This window comes from Pelobates fuscus, chromosome 5, assembly GCF_036172605.1.
Source record: "Pelobates fuscus isolate aPelFus1 chromosome 5, aPelFus1.pri, whole genome shotgun sequence".
Lineage (NCBI taxonomy): Eukaryota > Metazoa > Chordata > Amphibia > Anura > Pelobatidae > Pelobates > Pelobates fuscus.
Window position 1 is genome coordinate 337,369,042 of NC_086321.1, and position 20,566 is coordinate 337,389,607.

Consider the following 20,566-nt stretch of genomic DNA (forward strand, 5'->3'; position numbering starts at 1 on the left):
AGGTGGCAGGGTAGGACATCTTTTATCCCAGAGGCTTAAATGCAGAAGACACAGTGCCAGAGTGAAAGCAGGAACAAAAGGTCTGTACCCTAACTAAGGCCTCAATTTAATATCGTTGAATAAGCTTTCCAAATTTTATTATTTTTGAATAAACTTCTAAAATGATCTACTATTATGAAAATATTTAACATTTTTCATTTTTTTTATATATTTGTTTTATATTTAAATCCAAAAATATTAACTCCTTTATAAAGCTTATCCCAACAATATTAATCTTATGCCAGATTCCAAGTTAAATCTAGAATCAAAAGAAATGTGAATCTTTGATTCCCCAGGGTTTAGGGGCATGATCGCAATAACGAAGCCTGTAGACACCTATATTCGTCCTTCTATTAAGAATGTCAGGAGGATCTCCAGGCCGATCTGCCAGGAACAATGAAACCGCATGTTGATAATCTATTTTGCCAACCGGTGGAGAGGTACCGGTCGACTACTCATAAGTTAACATATCCACACATTTAATTTATTATGTCATTAAAATATCATGTGAGACTTAGACACACGGTCAGCACAGGAAAGTCGGATAACATCCTATCCAGTTATGACAACCGACATGACACGCCAGTCACACATGGGGTACCCGCACCCAACATGACTACATACTACCAAACACACTGAACGCTCCCGCAGCCACACACGAGGAAAAAAATAAAATAAATTAGGCATACCACAGTTGAATGTTTAAACTTGCTACAATTACATATCTATGTTATATCTTAATTCATGTTATCAATGCTCCATGTTTCTCAAAAAGTCTCAATAAAACAAAGATTGACAAAATATCATGTTGCTATGTTGGTAGAGAAAAGATCAACAACGATCTAGAGCAGGTTAAGCTGAACTAGAGAAGAACATGATGACCACTGTACAATCAATGAAAGATGAACTAGTTTGTACAATTCACAAAAGTGAGAATTGTAAAGGATTTCCAACAGAAGTGCACATTTTTTGAAAAAATAAAATGAAGAAATTTGAATTCCTTTGTATGTTTATGCTTTAGTAAGTAACCCAAAAAGTTATACATATAAACTCCTTAAATTCTACGAACTTTATTATCATAATTTGTTACTACGGGACCTGTGTTAAGCAGCAGTATGCCTCGAATGGATAACCAACCACTAAATAACTGCACAGCTGACTCCCTCCAGAGCATCGGGGGCCGATCAAGTAAAAAAGGCTACATTTACTATTTCTAATAGGGAAGCAATAAACTATTAGTTCAGTTTTATATTCTGCTGGTACAAACACTGGTTTTAAACACAAAGTTCCATCAACGGTGAATAGAACACAAGACAGAACATGACATGAGATGTTTACCTCTTTGGGTTCAAGTTGCAATGTGTTCTTAAGTATATCTCGCAGAGAACATAACTGCTTTTTCTCGTCGTCCTGCCGGCTCTTGATCTGATGGTGAGATACAAATACGACAAATATTAAACATTTGTAAAAAAAAAAAAAAACAGGGAAAGGGAGGCATTATTGTCTTTAATTAACTTCCCTGAATCCCATTCATTCCGTACTGTGTGGAGATCAACTCTCCCCCACGTTATCTCTCGCACAAGACCAAGAGCAGAGCAAAACATTGTCCAATTCACAAAACTGAGAATTGTGAAGGATTTACAACGGAAGTGCACATTTTCAGAGAAGAATTGCCCAAGAAAAACTAATTTGAAGTTTTCCAGTTTGTTTGCACGTGTCGCATATTTGCTTTAGTAAATAACTAAAGTCATACATATAAACTCCTTAAATTCTATGAACGTTCCAAAAGGTCATGAATAGAATCATTTATATATATTTTTTCCAGTCTTTTATTTAGTAATCCGTCAGAGTGTGACATTTTCTTTTGAGTAAAGGGAATTAAATCAAGCTCGTGTAATAGCTACTGGATACTTTATTGTATTGGTAAGAGGGAATAGGGGAAATGCTTTGTTCATTGTGTGAAAGAGGCAAATATGTATAAATAGTGAATAGATCATGAGGTCACTCGGAAACGCTTTCTTATAAAAATTCTGCGCTGTATGGTGGGTGATGTAACAGTATATTAAAAACACATAGAAACATAGAATGTGACGGCAGATAAGAACCATTCGGCCCAATTATTCTGCCCAATTTTCTAAATACTTTCATTAGTCCCTGGCCTTATTTTATAGTGAGGATAGCCCTAGTCCTATCCCACGCATGCTTAAACTCCTTCACTGCGTTAACCTCTACCACTTCAGCTGGAAGGCTATTCCATGCATCCACTACCCTCTCAGTAAAGTAATACTTCCTGATATTTTCCCTTTAAAGTTAGTTTATAGTTTGATTGGCAGTGTGGTGCACACACTTTTCAGCCACTGCTGGATCATACTTGTCCCAGCCTCGTTGAGATTAGTGAACTTTTCTGCCATCAGTACAGCCCTATCTTGTTTCTGATATGCTGGGAGAAGGGCTGGGGTAAATGAGAAATAGGGTTAATCTCTGTAACTAGCTTCACTAAATGGATAGGAGATGCATTAAAGAAACACTATAGCTTTAGGAATACAAATGTGTATTCACAACACTATAGTGCCGTAGTCAATGTTTAGGTGACAGCAACACTCGCTGCCAGCTTTCTTTTTTTCCTTTTTAACCCCTTAAGGACACATGACGTGTGTGACACGTCATGATTCCCTTTTATTCCAGAAGTTTGGTCCTTAAGGGGTTAAAGTGATTTTTTAGTTACTTTTTCTCCCTCGCTGTGCTGGTCTTCAGCTGAGATCATCAAGATCAATGATCTCAGCCAATCCAATGCTTTCCCATAGGAAAGTATTGGGAGGCTGGTGCATATGCGCGGCAAAACACTGCGCTTTCTGAGCCAATCTGATAGAAATAGAGGAGTTTTTATTATAGGCAGAAGCACCTCTAGTGGCTGGTTAACCCTACAATGAAAACATTGCAAGGATAAAACGGGGGGCACATGGCACTGAGATGAAGTGAACTGGGTACCTATAATGTTCATTTAAGGACAACAGCTGCTTCCTCAGAGTAGAACTTTCACAAGTTTAAAGCGGCACTGTCATGCCGAATCCCGTTTTTTTTTTTTAACCCCCCTCCCGCCTCCACTACATCGGTGGGTGGGGGCCCTAATAAAACAATAAGGGGGGGGACTTACTGTCCTCCCCCCCTGGCCCCCACCCCTGCGCGGTGGGTGGGGGCCCTAAATGAACCCCCCCCCCCCATCAAGGTGACTAGGGGTCCCAAGCCCCTAGTCACCCCCCACCCAGCATGGGAAAATTGAACTTTCCCACGCTGTGTAAAATGACACAGAACACTGTGATTGGATGGTTTGAAATCCATCCAATCACAGTGCTCTGTGTCATTTTACAAGCATGGGAAAGTTCTTTGGAATTTTCCCACGCTTGTAAAATGACACAGAGCACTGTGATTGGATGGTTTGAAAACCATCCAATCACAGTGATCTGTCATTTTACACAGCGTGGGAAAGTTCTTTTGAATTTTCCCACGCTGTGTAAAATGACACAGAGCATGATGGATTTTTATTTGGCCTTTTGGGGGGCTGAAGAAAGAAGAATTTAGAAAAAAGAAGACGTCAAATGGTAAGTTTAATTTTTTTTTTTACAGGTTAGTTATTTTATTCCCCCCTCACTATTTTTAGGGTGAGGGGGGTAGGTAGGGGATAGAATGTTTTGGGTGGGGGGGTGACTAGGGGCTTGGGACCCCTTGGTTCATTTAGGGCCCCCACCCACCGCGCAGGGGTGGGGGCCGGGGGGGGAGGACAATAGGTCCCCCCTAATTGTTTTATTAGGGCCCCCACCCACCGCGCAGGGGTGGGGGCCGGGGGGAGGACAATAGGTCCCCCCCTTATTGTTTTATTAGGGCCCCCACCCACCGCGCAGGGGTGGGGGCCAGGGGGGAGGACAATAGGTCCCCCCCCTAATTGTTTTATTAGGGCCCCCACCCACCGCGCAGGGGTGGGGGCCGGGGGGAGGACAATAGGTCCCCCCCCTTATTGTTTTATTAGGGCCCCCACCCACCGCTCAGGGGTGGGGGCCGGGGGGGAGGACAGTAGGCCCCCCCCCTATTGTTTTATTAGGGCCCCCACCCACTGCGCAGGGGTGGGGGCCAGGGGGGGGGAGGACAATAGCCCCCCCTTATTGTTTTATTAGGGCCCCCACCCACCGCGCAGGGGTGGGGGCCAGGGGGGGGAGGACAATAGGTCCCCCCCCTTATTGTTTAATTAGGGCCCCCACCCACCGCGCAGGGGTGGGAGGACAATAGGCCCCCCCTTATTGTTTTATTAGGGCCCCCACCCAGGGCAGGGGTGGGGGCCAGGGGGGAGGACAGTAGGTGTCTCCCCCCATCTTTAACCCCCGCGCGGGGGGGGGGGGGTGTTTATTAGTTTTTTTTTTTGTTTTTTTTTTAATTCTTTATTTTTATTGTGCGTTGAGTGAATAACATACAAGCTCGTGGTGCCCCAATAGCATTCCCCGAGCATAATTTGCAGGCATAACAGTGGGAGCATTGAGATTATCGGCACATTTTGAAATATTAAAGTAAAGTTGCTTAGATCAGAATGTTAGTAAATACGAGTTACATTAGCATGGGTTATGATTACAAGAAGTTGATTAACATGTCTGACTTAAGTTAATAGCATGCTGAATAGTACATCATCCTAACCAGCTAATAAGTTGCTTGGGTGTACAGACATTTTTATACAGCAAGTATCCTAGCTAGGGATATTATTCAGATTAAGTAAAGGACTTCGTATATAAAGCCAGATCATAGCGAAGTTATCACCCTGATTAAGCAGAGTTTCCCAATCCGCTTCAGTGGGAAGATTTCAGTGTCCTGGCGGGCTCAAGGCTTGACAGACAGGGGCAGTCCTGTTTTTAAATCCCATACCTGCCCTGCTGGGTCTTGGTTGTATGGGGTGAGTGTCCTTCCGAGCAGGCTGCAGAGCGAAGTTGGTCCGCCGCTTATCATGTGGGTCTCGCAGTGGTGCCGAGGCAGGTGAATGGGCTTGCCACCCTTGGTTCTCCGCAGGCTGGTGTCTGCCCTGATCGGGAGCCGGGTGTATACTGCGGTGTGCTGCCGCTTGCTAAATCTTAACGGTGTGGGCTGGAGTGTTGGTGATTTCCGGGCAGTCCGCCAGTAGAGGAGCCTGTCTTGACGGTTTGCTGTAGATGGGTATGTTTGCTGCTTTGTGTGATGCATGTTCAGTGCAGCTGTTGTCCCTCGCGCACTGAAATCGTGCTGGTAGTGCCGTCTCTGTGCGGTTTGAGTGGGAGGCAGGAGCCTTGGTGGCTGTGAGCGCGTGTTGGGAGCAGGCCTTCCCTTCGCCGTCTGCGCACATGGCGCCCACCATTTTAGGTGCAGCGGCTGGACTCTCCGACCTTAATTGCGGTGTCACGGCCAGGGCCACAGGGTGAGGACCGGGATCACCTCCACCGGTCCAAAGGGGGGGGAACGGGGCCGGGTCTGCGCCGGTCTGCATCCCTAGCTGGGCTCCGTGGTGCAGGATAGTGGGGCAGCGGCCGTCTGCCCCACTCACCGCAGGAGAAGGCCCCATTTGGGGTAGCGTGTTGTCCTCCCCCAGGGGACTGAAGCTCACTGAGCCAGCCTCTCCCCGGGTCCCGTAGTCTCTCAACTTTGGGTGACTGTACTGGCGATCCATATTTTGACGGTAATATATCGTTTATACAGTGTAAATTGCGGTTGGTTGCAGGAGCCGCTCAGACATGCGACCATCCCGCTCGGCGGTCCGGCCCCGCCCCCCTATTAGTTTTTTTTTTACAGTGAGCAGCCACAGGCTGAAAGACCAGTTGGCTGAAAGACCAATTCAGCCTTTTAGTAGATAGCTCCCTGATACCGTAGGAATTAGGGAGTTATCTACTAAGCGGCTGCAAGATGCAGCCGCGGCAATGAATAGGATCGGAGTTTCATTCATTAGAATGAAATTCCGATACAAACAAAGTACCGAATTGCATCCTAACACCAATGGAGAAACAGTGCTCATTCTGTTAGGATGCAATTCGGCAGTTTTGCCGGCGTTCTGTCTAAGTGACAGGACGTTCGGCAATACTGACAGGAAGCATTGTGGGAACTGGGAGGAAAGCTAGGGATCATGGGAAAATTGCTCTGACCAGCGGGAATGAAGCACACTTTGCTCCTCCGCTGGTCTGAGCTGGTCAAGCGGATAAATCCTCCATAAGACAAAGAGTCCCTACTTTGTCTTATGATTTTAAAGAAAACTAAAGAAGACAGGAAGAAAAGAAGAACAGATCCCGAGAGAGGGGGAGAAGAGGAAGAGATTGAGGAAAGGTAAGTTCGGCATGACAGTGCCTCTTTAAGCATTTTCTGGTACATCTCTAAAACCTTAAGGAACCCAAACCATCACGGATAAAAGTCCCAATTCTGGCACTCACATAAACCAAACATCACCATATAAATACCCGGGTGCTTCTCAGCAAAGTAAAGAGCAACTCTCAAGGAAGAGATAGATAGAATATATATAACCCAGGTATTTATATGTCGCTTTAACCCCAGAAATGCTTTAGACTTATTATTACGAGATACAAATTTTTATTGTTTTTTTACATCTACATCACTGGACTAATATGGCTACAATCGCTACTTTAACACTCGTTATTTATGTTTTTTCCTAATGATGTCAGAGAGAGATTTCCAGCGACAGACCAAACCCATACTGCACAGACATTCTCCAAAACGGCTCTATGGAAAAAGGCGTTCCTCCATTTACATCCTCACCCATTCACTGGAAAATGTATTAAAAAATTAATAGGCTATTACTAAGGGAACCTACAAAAACGTGGGCAGTAAATCTATAAAGATTGCAGTTTTACTACTCATTTCGATGCTTCAACATACAAATATTCATTGGATGAAATAGAACATAAAATTCCCCTCAGTCCTCAGGACAGATTTACTTTATGTAACGGAATGAAGCAACAATCTTTTAGATATATAATTGCTGAACTTCTGTCCTGGAAGCAAGCAAAACCAGCTGCCAAAGAGAGGAGAACAGCATTTTTCCCAGCTTTTCCCTATTATCTCTATTTAAGAAATCCAATTTCTTGCTGTGATGTCTGGTGCCAATGTGAATCCTGACCTATACGAGAGGTAATCATTTGTCGGCTTTCTGGAAATTAGATCGTAAGGCACACAAAACACTGCCGAAGGATAATTCACGGGACACATTTACCATAGAGCAAACCAGTTAATAGATCGATTTGTTGAAACCTGATGGCTGATGGCTCTGCAGGACAAGCCTAGTAATTTTAGAACAGTAAGACTATAATCAATGTGTTAATAATAAAAAATATTAACACGATTATTCTCTAAAGTGAGAATTTTTGGCAATACAAAGTGAATTTTAAATTTAACGCCAAAACAACTGAAAAAAGTCTCCAAGTCAACGATACTTCGAGTTTTTCTACTTTGGACTTGCATTTGAGACTCACTCTGGATTCACTTTCAATTACCAACATTTATCACTTTAGTGTATAACCCTGTAAACTGAGGGGCTACTCCCTAATTCAATACCTCTCCTGCCAAAAGCGGGACAGCTAGGAGGCATGCTATTCTGGGGCAGCTTGTAGTGGAATGGTGTGGACTGGGGCAAGCAAGACATAAGCCAGTAATCTGATTTTGCTAATTTTGGATAATGAAGTCAAGCCCAATGCCCATTTCCAAGCCTAAACCTGTGCAATACGCATAAACATATTACAACACACCGCTCTGGTTCGACCTATGTAATCTATTGATCCTAGAGGACTGACCACTAAAGATTTGGTGGACTTGAGCCGAGTCGTACTATTTGTTCCACACTTGGGAGAAAGCTTTAATTTCTCAACCTGATCTGTGTCCAATGCAGATTGCTTTTCTTTCATATATGTTTAAATTGTACAGCAGTTATTCTTTAACAGTAACCACGCTGGGAATTGTTCTCTGTATGGGAAAAATAATCCAATGACACTCAATCAGCCCATATCAGTGCTAGTTGTATGTATTTTATACTATCGTTACCAATTTTGCAGACCTCTCGCCTTCCCCCCTGTTGCCCTTTTGGTGAGGGTTATTTTCCTCATGCTGAGCTCTACTTATAGCTTGGTTTGGGTAGAAACGCTAAATGCATTTAAACACTCACCCTCTTACTATGCCATATTACCGATTTGATTGCAATTAAGGGCTCCTAGCAATTGCGTTGATTTCACATGGAATGTTGTATGATCCTAATTGAAACTTGGGTACATGAAATTGCATATATGTCCATTTTGATTGCGTAACTGATGTCCTCTACGCAATTCACTTTGTGATATTCTCTTTTACCCACCAAAATAAAGAATTAAAAATTAAAATAAAAATGACAGTATGTATAAACTATATAGATGTTAAGGGCTTGGAAAAAATCCTTCTCCACTGATATAAAGCGGGACCTGTATCATTAAGAAACAGCCCGGGCTATGTCGAATTAAGGGATCCTTCAGAGGTTGGTGGTAACTTTCCTTTTACAGAATCCATCAACATGATCAATTATTCCAAAATGTACAGTCTACAATACCTGCAAATTCATATCAGACTGTCCATGATCATTTTAAGCCTCAGCTATCCCACCTCTGCATGGTATTTTAACTCATGTTGTTGCATGTTATTAGAGTGATTAAGGTGGGGGCAGTTCTATGCATCTTTACTCTCTGTAGGGCACAGGTGTTGGAAAGAGAGGGAATGGTTGTCAGCAATGGAGATACCCTAACACGCATCCTAAAGGAAACCGTAAATTAACATGTACGGTCCTAAGGGTGGCCGAAAGACAGATAAACGAAATGACTGCAAGCAGACAGAAAATAAACACGAGACAAGCTGAGGTTTAGAATAACAGGGATACATAGAATCGATAGTAAGGCCAGGGTCAGGATAACAGAGAGCAAGAATAGTCAAATATGTTGAGGTCAGTAAATCCAATACACAGTATAAACATACTTCAGGTAACAAGAACCACAATAGGGCATGCAGACAAGGACAACCAGCCAGTATATTTACCCTATACTGGGTTGTAATTGGCTACAGAGGACCATGATGTGACAATTGTGTATACATCATCAAAAAGTGCCACATACACTGACATCATAGGATACCAATGGAAGGGTTACATGCCATATATGATGTCATAATGAGGCACCAGGAAGCTGGGGATGAGTGGGTCTGCATCAGAACTGAGAAGAGACATAATTTCTGTGATCGCACAGCGCTTCAAAGGACAGTTATCATGACAATGGGAGGACGAATTACCCTCCTCCATGATAATATACTGAGGGAGATGAGATAAGTAAGATCCTCCAGTCATTAAGTTTTTAATGGTTTAAATAAGTTTTTTCTTTTTTGTTTCTCAACTAGTAATTTTTTTCCACATAGGCTTTATAACAATGACATTTCAACAAGCAGTTGAAATAAATCATGGGAAAACTTAAATATAGAACACTGAATTTTCATGAGACCGCCTATATTAAAAGGTGAAATCAGGTAAAATAGACCTATATCAAGTTCTACCTGAAGCCTAACCAGAGACAGTATATCACGTGCCTTGCAGAAAACTGCATGTTTCAAAGGATGCTCATTAAGCGGTGCTGGCTTTGTTATACAAGACTGATCACCATATTATCTACGATTCTTACACAGATGTGCAGAGTGTAGCACTTTACCAGACACTCCAAACATGAGCGTTTTAATAACTGGGACTATATTGAAATGGCTTATAATGAAGGCAATACTAAAACAAAACTTGTATTTTGATTTTTTTCAAAAGAATTCATGAAAAAAATAAAAAAATAAACTTACAAAATGTATATTTCAGAAAAGAGATCCCAGATAACATCATGAACTTATCTGGGATTAATGAATAAAAGAACAGTATAGCTAAGGATTAGCAAAATATTTATTACTTTGGTGCTATATCCTATGTAGTATATATAGAATTCTCTTGACACCAATATGCTTGTTTGCCCTAAAAATTTGGCTGTTTCAATCCATTCGACTGCTCACAGAAAGGACATTCGGTTACACTATTGCAACTGAATTTGGACCTACAGTTGGCTGCAATCTGAAATCAGGTAACTGTTACTATGACATGGGTGATTCAGCTATTGGAAAAAGATCAAAATTGCAACCAAATCGCCATCATACGGTTGGTCAAATTCCACCGATACAGAGCAGGGGAGTTGCAACTAAAATTCTAAGTCCCCTAATCCTAAATCAGTGTGTTTGGCTAGAACAAAGATGGGTTGTTCAAAAAGGTCCATTATTTGAATGTGGATTTTCCTCTACTTGCTATTGAGTAGCACATCAATTCTCATTTGAGCCATTGGTTGTGGTTAGTAGCTTGACACAGTTGTGGGCAACTGGCCATATGGTGTGTCGACAGCCCTCATTTTTCACTTGTGATAGGTGGTGTGTTTTAAGTAGCTGTGGTTGGAAGACATTTTAAATTTCTTTTCGGTGTGTGGTGGACTGCAAACCAACATTATCTACCAGCCAATGACACTTCAACATACACGACATACAAAATTTAGAGAGCTTCAAATATACTTCTAGACGTGCAACTCAAAACCTATTACTCAAGGGTCTTCAATGTACAAAATGTTATTGATGTATCCAATTGGACGCCATGGGATATCTTGGATGGACTGGACAATTAGTCATCAAAGGCAGATTTGAAAAGGAGTATTCTGTTAGTTATGGAATTATGTGTGTGTTTATTTGTATTGCTCAATGAGGTCTCCATTGCATACACAAAGACCAATCAGTTAATTATCAACGGCCTATGTTCAGTGTTGCAATCATTATTTGATTTGATTTGAATTAAATTAGAAAAAAAACAAATCGGAATCCAGCCCTGATTTTGAATGTTATGATAGATTTATTTATTAATTAATCTTGGTTTTCCCCTCTTATTTCTATTTTTTGTGACTTCTTTTAAAATTAAAGGTTTCTTTTAGCATTAAAAGTCAAATTAGGCATGTCCAATACCATTAAAACAGCTCTTTGTACACCATTTATATTAAGGCACGTATAACTCTTTTAAAAAAGACAACCTTTAATATTAGCCTATACTTTATTTTCATTTTATTTTATAACATCTGACATCAGTCGCATATAATTATTAATCCACTAATGCATTTTGCTCACCCCTGCGGCATTCAAAGTCTTAATTACATTTAATATTTTAAAATATACCACTTTGGGCTTCATTTGTGCTTTTGAAAATGGCAGATTTACTGTGCCCTCCTATCAGGTTAAGCCAATTATTATGACAATCTAGTTAAAATCTAGGAAAGAGTCTATTATAAGTGAAAGACTCAATAAACTGGAATTAATGAACAGAAGGTAACCAGTAATTCGACATTTTCTGTATTTTACTGTACATTCCAGATAGATTTTGGAAATCTAAATGGAAAAAGATAACTAGGTAAGAAGAAAACTGCAGATTTTTTTTTTTTTTTTTTTTTATCGAAATGTGATGTATTTATCATGGAACAGATTGACAGCAAATTAAAACCAATAGCCCCATCATCTATGCCCGTTTCCTACTGAACAAAAATCGGCTTTATTCTTTAATTAGTTTCCTGAACTTTATTAGTTCTATCTATAGAGTACATATTATACAAGTAAAAAAAAAATGTGATGTTTCTTTAGGGCAATCTCTTTCCTCTATTTCTTGTTTCTCTTCCCTCTCTGATAAAACTCGAAATAAATGCCCCGTAATCTTAAAACAAATCAACAAACAAACTTATATAATGATTTGGTAAATAAAGAGTTAAAAAAAAATTATACAAAAAAATTTAATGTTTGCAGGCCATGTTTTAATGTAACAAAGAAAGGAGGACAAAAAAAATAGATAGGGAATCAATCGATCTGAGTAATACCCCTCTCTAGCTTTTAGACTATTGAAGCAGCCCCATATAAACTAGTAGATATAAATTAAATATAACTTTTAATTGAGCTTGGGTTTAACATCCCTATATTTTAAACAGTGTTAGAGAACAGGAGGGGGCAAAAGGGAGATTAAAGCTAAACGGTGCTACTCCTGTCAGGTAATAGCACCCATGGCACAGGGATTTTTAGGGTGAAAATATATATATATTGTATCAATTTGCAGGAAACTCAGTTAGATAACGTATCCCCCAACTTCCATCACCCAGTACCAACGTGGTGCAATGGGCCACTTGAATGGATTTGCCCCCCAGGCCTAAAGCTGCCAGCCCTCCCCTGACACGCGCACACATATATATTTCTATATTTACAAAAACCTTACTAAAAGCAACCATTTGAGCTTTTTAAGAATTATAATACCCGTCATAAAAATTATACTCACACTCTGTAGTTCTGTTGTCAGACCCTCGATGTAGGATTTCAGTTTTTCAGTGGCTTTTAAACATTCCTGTAGAAAACTACAAATAAGTCATTATTCTGGATTCAAATCATCAACCTGGCTCTGTACTGAGTATGCTAACCAAGAGGCTAATGCACATTTTCTGGTGAGTCATGTGTCTTTAAATTGATGTTTGTGAAAGTACATAACCTTTTTACTTTTAGTAACTCAGTTTATACAGGTTTTTGTTTTGCCTCATGTTTGACATCACCTTCACCATCATATCATCATATGTAAATGAACTTCTGCAAAGGAAAATGTTCATTTGTATATGGTATAAGATGGGAAAATCATCCATATATTTTCTTTCTTCAGCTCTGTATTGACCGGCATAAATAATAAAAAGCAAGTTTTTAGTTGTTTTTTTTTTCTACTACAGGAACACAGTTTATATAACAATTTCCCAGAAGGCAGAAAAGTGTCCACTGATGGCCTTGCAGCTGTAGTTATCCAATACCTCCCAGAATTTCTGCCTGTTTTTTGAGAATTTAATAATTGAATCCAACAAAAACTGGAAAACCAAGAGTACTCTGAGTCCAACCTTGCATATGTCAAACCCATATGACGTAGCAATTCTCTGCAGCTCACATCACTTTTCAAAACAGAAAACTTCCCCTAACTCGGGAACGCCTTTCAAAAATGGCCTTAATGAGTCCCGTTATTCCCATCTGGCAGCAAGTAAAGCAAGGAATAGAATAAAACTTAAAGGGACACTATAGTCACCAAAACAATGATAGCTTAAATAAGAAATGTTGGTGTATAGATCATGCTTCTGAAGTTTCACTGCTCAATTCTCTGCCATTTAGGAGTTAAATCACTTTTGCTTCTGTTCATATTGCCGTAGCCACACCTCCCCTGGCTGTGACTGAAAAAAGGGGTTTCATTTTCAGCTAGGTGTAACTTACTTAGAAAGTTTGTATCCCCTGCTCTATAAATTAAAATGCAATTACATGCAGGAGGCTCCTGCAGGGTCTGGCGAGCTATTAACAGAGCAAGAGATAAGACATTCTAAATTAAACAGAATTTTAAATAAAGTACAAACATTAGATGACTCTTTACAGGAAGTGTTTATGCAGGCTGTGTAAGTCACATGTAGGGAGGTGTGGATAGGGCTGCATAATTTTAGTGATATAACTACCGTGTTTCTCCGAAAATAAGACCGGGTCTTATATTAATTTTAATCACAAAAAAACACACTAGGGCTTATTTTCAGGGTAGGGCTTAGAGCCAGTCTGTCAGCCGGTGTCCGCGCTGTGTAAGCCCACCAGAGACCCTCACATCTCCCTCCCTGTAATATTCTCCCCTCCCTCCCTGTAATACTCCCCCTCCCTGTAATATTCTCCCCCCTCCCTCCCTCCCTGTAATATTCTACCCCCTCCCTCCCTCCCTGTAATATTATCCCCCCTCCCTCCCTGTAATACTCTCCCCCCTCCATCCCTCCCTGTAATACTCTCCCCTCCCTCCTTGTAATACTCCCCCCTCCCTGTAATACTCCCCCTCCCTCCTTGTAATACTCCTCCCCCTCCCTCCCTGTAATACTCCTCCCCCTCCCTCCCTGTAATATTCTACCCCCTCCCTCCCTCCCTGTAATATTATCCCCCCTCCCTCCCTCCCTGTAATACTCTCCCCTCCCTCCTTGTAATACTCCCCCCTCCCTGTAATACTCCCCCCCTCCCTCCTTGTAATACTCCCCCTTCCTCCCTGTAATACTCCCCCCCTCCTTGTAATACTCCCCCCTCCCTCCTTGTAATACTCCTCCCCCTCCCTCCCTGTAATAATCCCCCCTCCCTCCCCCTTCTTATAATACTCCCCCCCTCCCTGTAATACTGCCCCCCTCCTTGTAATACTCCCCTATCCCTCCCTGTAAAACTCCCCCCTCCCTCCCCCCTTGTAATATTCCCCCACCTTCCCTCCTTGTAATACTCCCCCCTTGTAATATTCCCCCCCTCCCTCCTTGTAATACTCCCCCCTTGTAATATTCCCTCCCTCCCTCCTTGTAATACTCCCCCCTCCCCTCCCCTGTAGCGTGGCCAAGCTCCTCTCCGGTCTGCGACCCGGCCGGACTGACCTGGAAGTGCACACTCAGTGTGCACTTCCTGTCAGTCCGGGCGGGTCGCGGACCGGAGAGGAGCTCGGCAACGCTACAGGGAAGGAGAGGTGAGGCAGTGCGGCAGCCGTCTGAGCGCTCTCTATAGAGCGCTCAGGCGGCTGAGGCATTTAAAGGGCCGGCGGGCGCCGGCCCTGCCTAGGTCTTATTTTCGGGGTAGGGCTTATATTGCAGCCCACCCCGAAAATTCAGCTAGGGCTTATTTTCGGGGTAGGGCGTATTTTCGGGGAAACACGGTACTAAATGGCAGAGAAATGAGCAGTGAGACTGCAGGGGCATGTTCTATACATCAAAACTGCCTCATTAAGCTAAAGTTGTTTTTGTGACTATAAGGTCCCTATCTCAACCACTGCACTACAAGGGGAAAGATGTGAACCAGAACAGGTGCCAGATTTTTAAATGAAAGGAAAAATGTTTTCATCTAGATGATATTACCTCTGCCTACAATGTCTGCACAATGCTTCAGGAGTGATGTGGAATCATTAAACAAAGGGCAGTTAAAAGATTCAAGAAATGTTTCACCAATTTTACAATTTGTAGAGACAGTCCTCTCTGTAACGATATGTTTCAAGAGACCACTGTTTCACTACTTATTGGGTTGTTTACAATTTCATGACCAAAAGTTGCTTTATAATTTTCTTTATCATCGATCGAGGTGATTTACTACTGTAAGAAAGCAGCTTCCATGAATGTCATCATCATTTCGAAGATAATCTGCCCTACGCTGACTTTCACAAGGCATAACTGTAAGCAATATAAAAAAATATGTACGTGTTTTAAGGAAACGAGTGGAAGAAAAATGAAGTGCAGGTGCCTGGAGACATTTATAACAACACTGAACGGGTTACAGAGTTTCTGGTGTAAACGTTCAAATGTCAACATTATACGAAATAATGAGACTTCGGTGCCAGACAACAAACGTCAGGCATATATTTTACACTAGGTGGCAGCCCACTGATCTCCAGACACCTCTTGTAACTCTTGTAAGACCAATACTTTAACACATTGACACTCCTTACAGTTATACAACTAACTATGAATGTATCATAGGTATACACTGAGAAAAATTAAAACCACTCACAGGTGAAGTGAAGAACATCGATGATATTGTTACAATGGCACCTGTCGAGGGGTGGGAAATATTAGGCAGCAAGTGAACAGTCCGTTCTTAAATTTTATGAGTTGGAAACAGGAAAAATGGTCAAGTGAAAATATCTGAGTGACTTTGACAAGGGCCAAATAGTGATGGGTAGATGACTGGGTCAGAGCATCTCCGAAATGGCATGTCTTGTGGGGTATTCCAGGTAGGCAGTGGTTAGAACCTACTAAACAGGGGACAACCAGTGAACTGGCATCAGGGTCATGCCCACCCGCCCAAGGCTCATTAATGCATGTAAGAAGCGAAGGCTAGCCCATCTGGTTCAATCACACAAAAGAGCCACTGTAGCTCAAATTTCCAGCCCTTGTCTCCCAAAAATGATTTGTTAATGACTTTTTGTTTTTACAGGTTATTAGTTAGTACATAGCCTACTGATGAGTATGATGGCAGGGTAAGGATATGCTTACTTGCATTGGGAAGTGTAATGTTTGATGAGGTTCTGCAGCAAGTCTGCTCCCTTCTTACTTTTGATCTCGTTGACTTTTATTAGATACTGAAATACAATCAATAGAAATTAAAACTTAATACCGAAGATCCACAAAACAAAAACCCAATACACATGATATATACACAATCTATATATAAAAGTAGAGAGTTTTTTTTTACAGTAAGCCACACATGCATCATCATAGGCCGCTGAGTGCACATTAATATTTTTACATATTGAGAAATTTTACTTTTGTGGTCCATCTATTTTAACAAAGAACTTCCTGATCCCTTCAGCAAATATTCAAAAAACTTCCTCATTTACAAAATGCCCAAATGTCACAAAAAAAAAAAGGTCAAGAAGGGAGATTTAGAAGAATTAGTGTAAAGCATAAAGACGGATACGTAGAAATACTAATTCTGGAGCAAAGTTCTAAAAGTGGATCAGTTGGCAGAAACATGAAGTTGGCTGCTGTGGTGGTTGCACCAGTTTTACTCCAAAGTTACTCTTTATACCCAGGTCCACACAAGGAATGTTTATAGGGGACATATAGTGAGTGATCAAGTTGAATTAAGAAACAAATCATATGCAATGAGAGGCCTTCGAGTTTCAGATATAGTACATGTGGCGAAACCAACTTCGCCACTGTGAACTGGAGAAGCCTGGTTGCTCGCCTGCTGCCTTTAGATTATGGACCGGCAGCTAAAGGGTTAATTTTGCTGTGCAGACGGATTTATTTCTCCCTTTCTGCACAGCAGTTCGGTAGATTCCATCTACCGAACAAACAGCCATTTACCAACCTCCCCAGAGCCGTGGGAAGCCGGCCGGCGTTGTTAATGGGCCACCCAGAAGCTGGCATGTGCCTCCTATTGACCTCCCTGAAGCCGCGGTTAACCGCGGCTTAACAAGCGTGTGCCGGCAATTGACCACCCAGCAGCTGCGGTTAACCGCAGCATAATTGATTGTGACTGGGTGGTCGCGGTTACCCTCAGCTGCCACACGATGGAGGTGTTCTGGAGCTCCCCGGGCAGCCGGCGGTTGTCTGCCCGGCTTTCATGCACCAAACCCGGACACTTGTACGTGCAGGCACCGCTGAACCTCCAACTCCTGGTTCTATTCGTATGGATTGGGCGAATGCATGTAATTCGGTAGTTTGTTTTATGTGAATGCTTTAACCCAGACAGCAATGCCATGGAGCCTGTTCGTGTAATTAAAGACTTTCGCTCCATGGCAATTAAACTGTATTCGTGTGGTCTGAGTGCCATTCACCTAATAATGTGCACTCAGACCTGAGCTATATGGGGATATGTTAAATGTGTATATTTACTGTACCCTTTGTCCTATTGTATATTTTAAAGTGATATACTGTTTCTGTGTCACCACGTGCATAATTGAGTCTTGCCTTTGTCCTGGGAGATAATTGAATTACTTCTCTGATTATCTCCAGGAAAGAGGGGAGGAAGCCAGGATGCATTGTGGGTAAGTCTTGTGGCTGTGTGTACTAAAATTATACATGTCTGTCTGTTGTTTCAGTCTCCCATTTGGTCCCTTAGGGGAGTGTCCACCAGGTGGGAGACCTGCATAAATACTGGGCAGGTAGCCCTCAGTAAAACAGTTCCTGCTTAACCCTCAAAGCGATGTGTCGTCTCGTTCTTTGGGGGAATTGGATTGTATGCTGACTGCCAGGAGTGTAAGCGGATTGTATGCTTTTCCTGTTCGGCTGATTCCAGGGTTCGTGTGTTTCTAGTTCGGGAGTTGGTGAATTCGTACAGTTTGGAGTTCGGGAGATTGGTGATTGCAGTAGCTGCTGGTCTATGGGAAAGGGGATTATCGCCTAAACAGTTTTTATCCCCTTCTGAGCGAAACGTCCGCAACAGTACAAGTTAATGTAGTATTAAAGGGACACTGGGGTCACCAGAATCACTACAGTTCTGTTGTCTATAGTCAGCCCCCGCAGTCTTAGTGCTATAAACACTGCATTTTAAGTGTATGCATTGCTGCCTAATAACACCTCTAGGGGCAGTCACTCAGACGCCCACACGAGCTGCTTCCTAGTCCAGTGCTGCACTGTGTGACGCTGACGCGGAACTCTTCCCATAGATATGCATTTATTCAATGCATCTCTATGAGAAGACGCTGATTGGCGCAGCGTGCCATTTTGCAATATGTTCCAATGGAAAAGCATTGGATTGGCTGAGATCATCAAGATTGATGTTCTCAGTCATGGAGGAGGGGCCAGCTGTTGGCAAGACTAGCACAGCAACAGAGAAAAGGTTAGAAAAAAAAAAACTCACCTTTTAACGCCAAAGAGTCTGTCACCTAAACATCAGCACTACAGCGATAGCAATACATGTTTGAATTCCAGACACTACAGAGTTTCTTTTAAGGGAAACTATAGTGCACCTCTATCTGGTGGCTCCCACCCACTGTGCACAAGGGTGGGAAGGGTTAAAAAACCCTTCTGACACTTACCTGAGTCCAGCGCTGATGTCTCTCGGAGCTGGCTAGGGTTCCACCTCCACTCTTCCCTTGCCGAAGTCAACCGGCGGGGAGATGTAATGTGCATGTGCAATGATGGTTGTGCTCGCATTAGAGAGTCCCCCATAAGAAAGCATTTATAATGCTTTGCTATGAGTTTTTGCGTGACACTGGATGTCCTCATGCTTAGTGTGAGGACGCCCAGCATAAGTTAGGCGACCACAAGTCAGCTAACAGCCCGGAAGTCCCTCTAGTGGCTGTCTGGTAGACAGCTACTAGAGGTGGAGTTAACCCTAGCAGGCAGTTTCTTAAAAACTGCAATAATACCTCAACTCACCGACACACTCACAAGTAAATCCATGCAACTTGTGCTGTACCATCAAATGTCTAAACGTGCTGTTGCAATGATATCTTTCAAACTGCATGTGCTTTACATGGTAATGCTATTCCTTTTCGTGAGCTGAGAAAAATAAAGAATTAAAAAAAAAAAAAAATTATAATAATTGCAATAATTACCTTTGCAGGATTATGTGACCTGGTACACTGCAACACCCAGACCACTTCAATGAGCTGGAATGCTCTGGGTGCCTATAGGGTACCTTTAAGTTACGGGATACAATGAAGACTCTTAAAAATTAAGACACATTACATTATTGAATTATTTATATATCATGGGACATTGGCTCATATAAAAAAATGCTAGTAGTTGCTTTTAAGTGTTATATCAATAATGGGACACATCAAGTGTCATAGTCATTTATGTTCACTGCATAAATGAATGTCCATGTCTCCCTTTCTCCAATTCATATGAATTGTACCATCTTTATAAACATCGACAAATTCTGTAATACCTGCAGGCCTGGGCTGGCTTTCGCACATGCCAGGTAAATGTCCATTGGGCTAGTAATATCTGAAGGCTGCAGCGGTGGAACGAGTTGGCCTGTTGGCATCATCTTGTCCTTATGTATCTAGTAGGAAATCCAGTCCTTCCTTCCCTGATACACCGTCCTAACACAGCTTCACCTTCACCTTTTATCTAGCAGTTTTCAGATTTGGCGGCACGTCATGTAGTTAGCCTTCACATTACACTGGGATGTGTTGACTCCCCTAGTTCCATAATCTCCCCCGTCAGCCTATGTACCCTTTCTGCTGTTTCTACAAGTACTGTACAGCCAGCAGTTAATATTATCCCCGTCAGCCTATAACGGCAGTTCAGTGCTCCCAAATAATTATCACAAAAATAATTTGAACGCAGGAGAGGAGTTCACATACCAGTGAAGGAGTCCAGATGGAGGTAAGTAGCAGCTGTAAGAGATTTGGGAGGTGGTGAGGGGAGGTGGTTAATGTGAGATAGTGTTTGTAGGATAGTGTGAAAGAGTGTGTGTAGGTTCTTGTGAAACAGAGAGTCTATTTGTAATTGTGTGTAAGTTTGTGTGACTGTGTGTGCAGATTAGTGTAAGTGTGTTATTGAGAGCACATTACAGTGGAAGAGCCTTTGTATATATGTAGACTGGTGAGAGAGTGTGTACCTTAATGTCAGAGTTAGAATATTCCCGCAATATAATGAAAAGGTATGCATCTCAAAAAGTAACTGCTGTTTTATCTGCTATCTTTTTTAACCTTTCCAGCTTATATTAAAGCAGACATTTTAAAACGAAGTAAGGAGGTGAGCTGTTGTGCGGCTTCAAATGCTCGGGCCAATTTTGTGTCCCCGGCCAGCATGGTTCATCAATTATGTGGCTGTACAAAATCTTCTATGGCATCATGCACAGCACCGTACAAGTCTATGCTTAGATTTTTAAAGTCATTTTTTTCTTTCATAATGCATTAAAACTAGGAGTGGGTGCTCTGGATTAAACTCCCACCTCCTCTGGATTTTTTTCAGTACTCAAAAATGGAACACCATAC

General features: G+C 42.0%; 1 protein-coding gene across 1 annotated transcript in view; it reads right to left on the bottom strand.

Annotated features, from left to right (window-relative positions):
• LOC134611655 (arf-GAP with SH3 domain, ANK repeat and PH domain-containing protein 2-like) overlaps positions 1–20,566 on the bottom strand; it is a 173,827-nt gene that overhangs the window by 39,854 nt on the left and 113,407 nt on the right. Inside the window, exons 7-9 of the mRNA XM_063455760.1 lie at positions 16,161–16,246; positions 12,431–12,506; positions 1,378–1,464 (exon numbers count right to left, since the gene is read on the bottom strand). Coding sequence (XP_063311830.1) covers positions 1,378–1,464; positions 12,431–12,506; positions 16,161–16,246 — 249 coding nt within the window. The remainder of the gene's footprint in view (positions 1–1,377; positions 1,465–12,430; positions 12,507–16,160; positions 16,247–20,566) is intronic.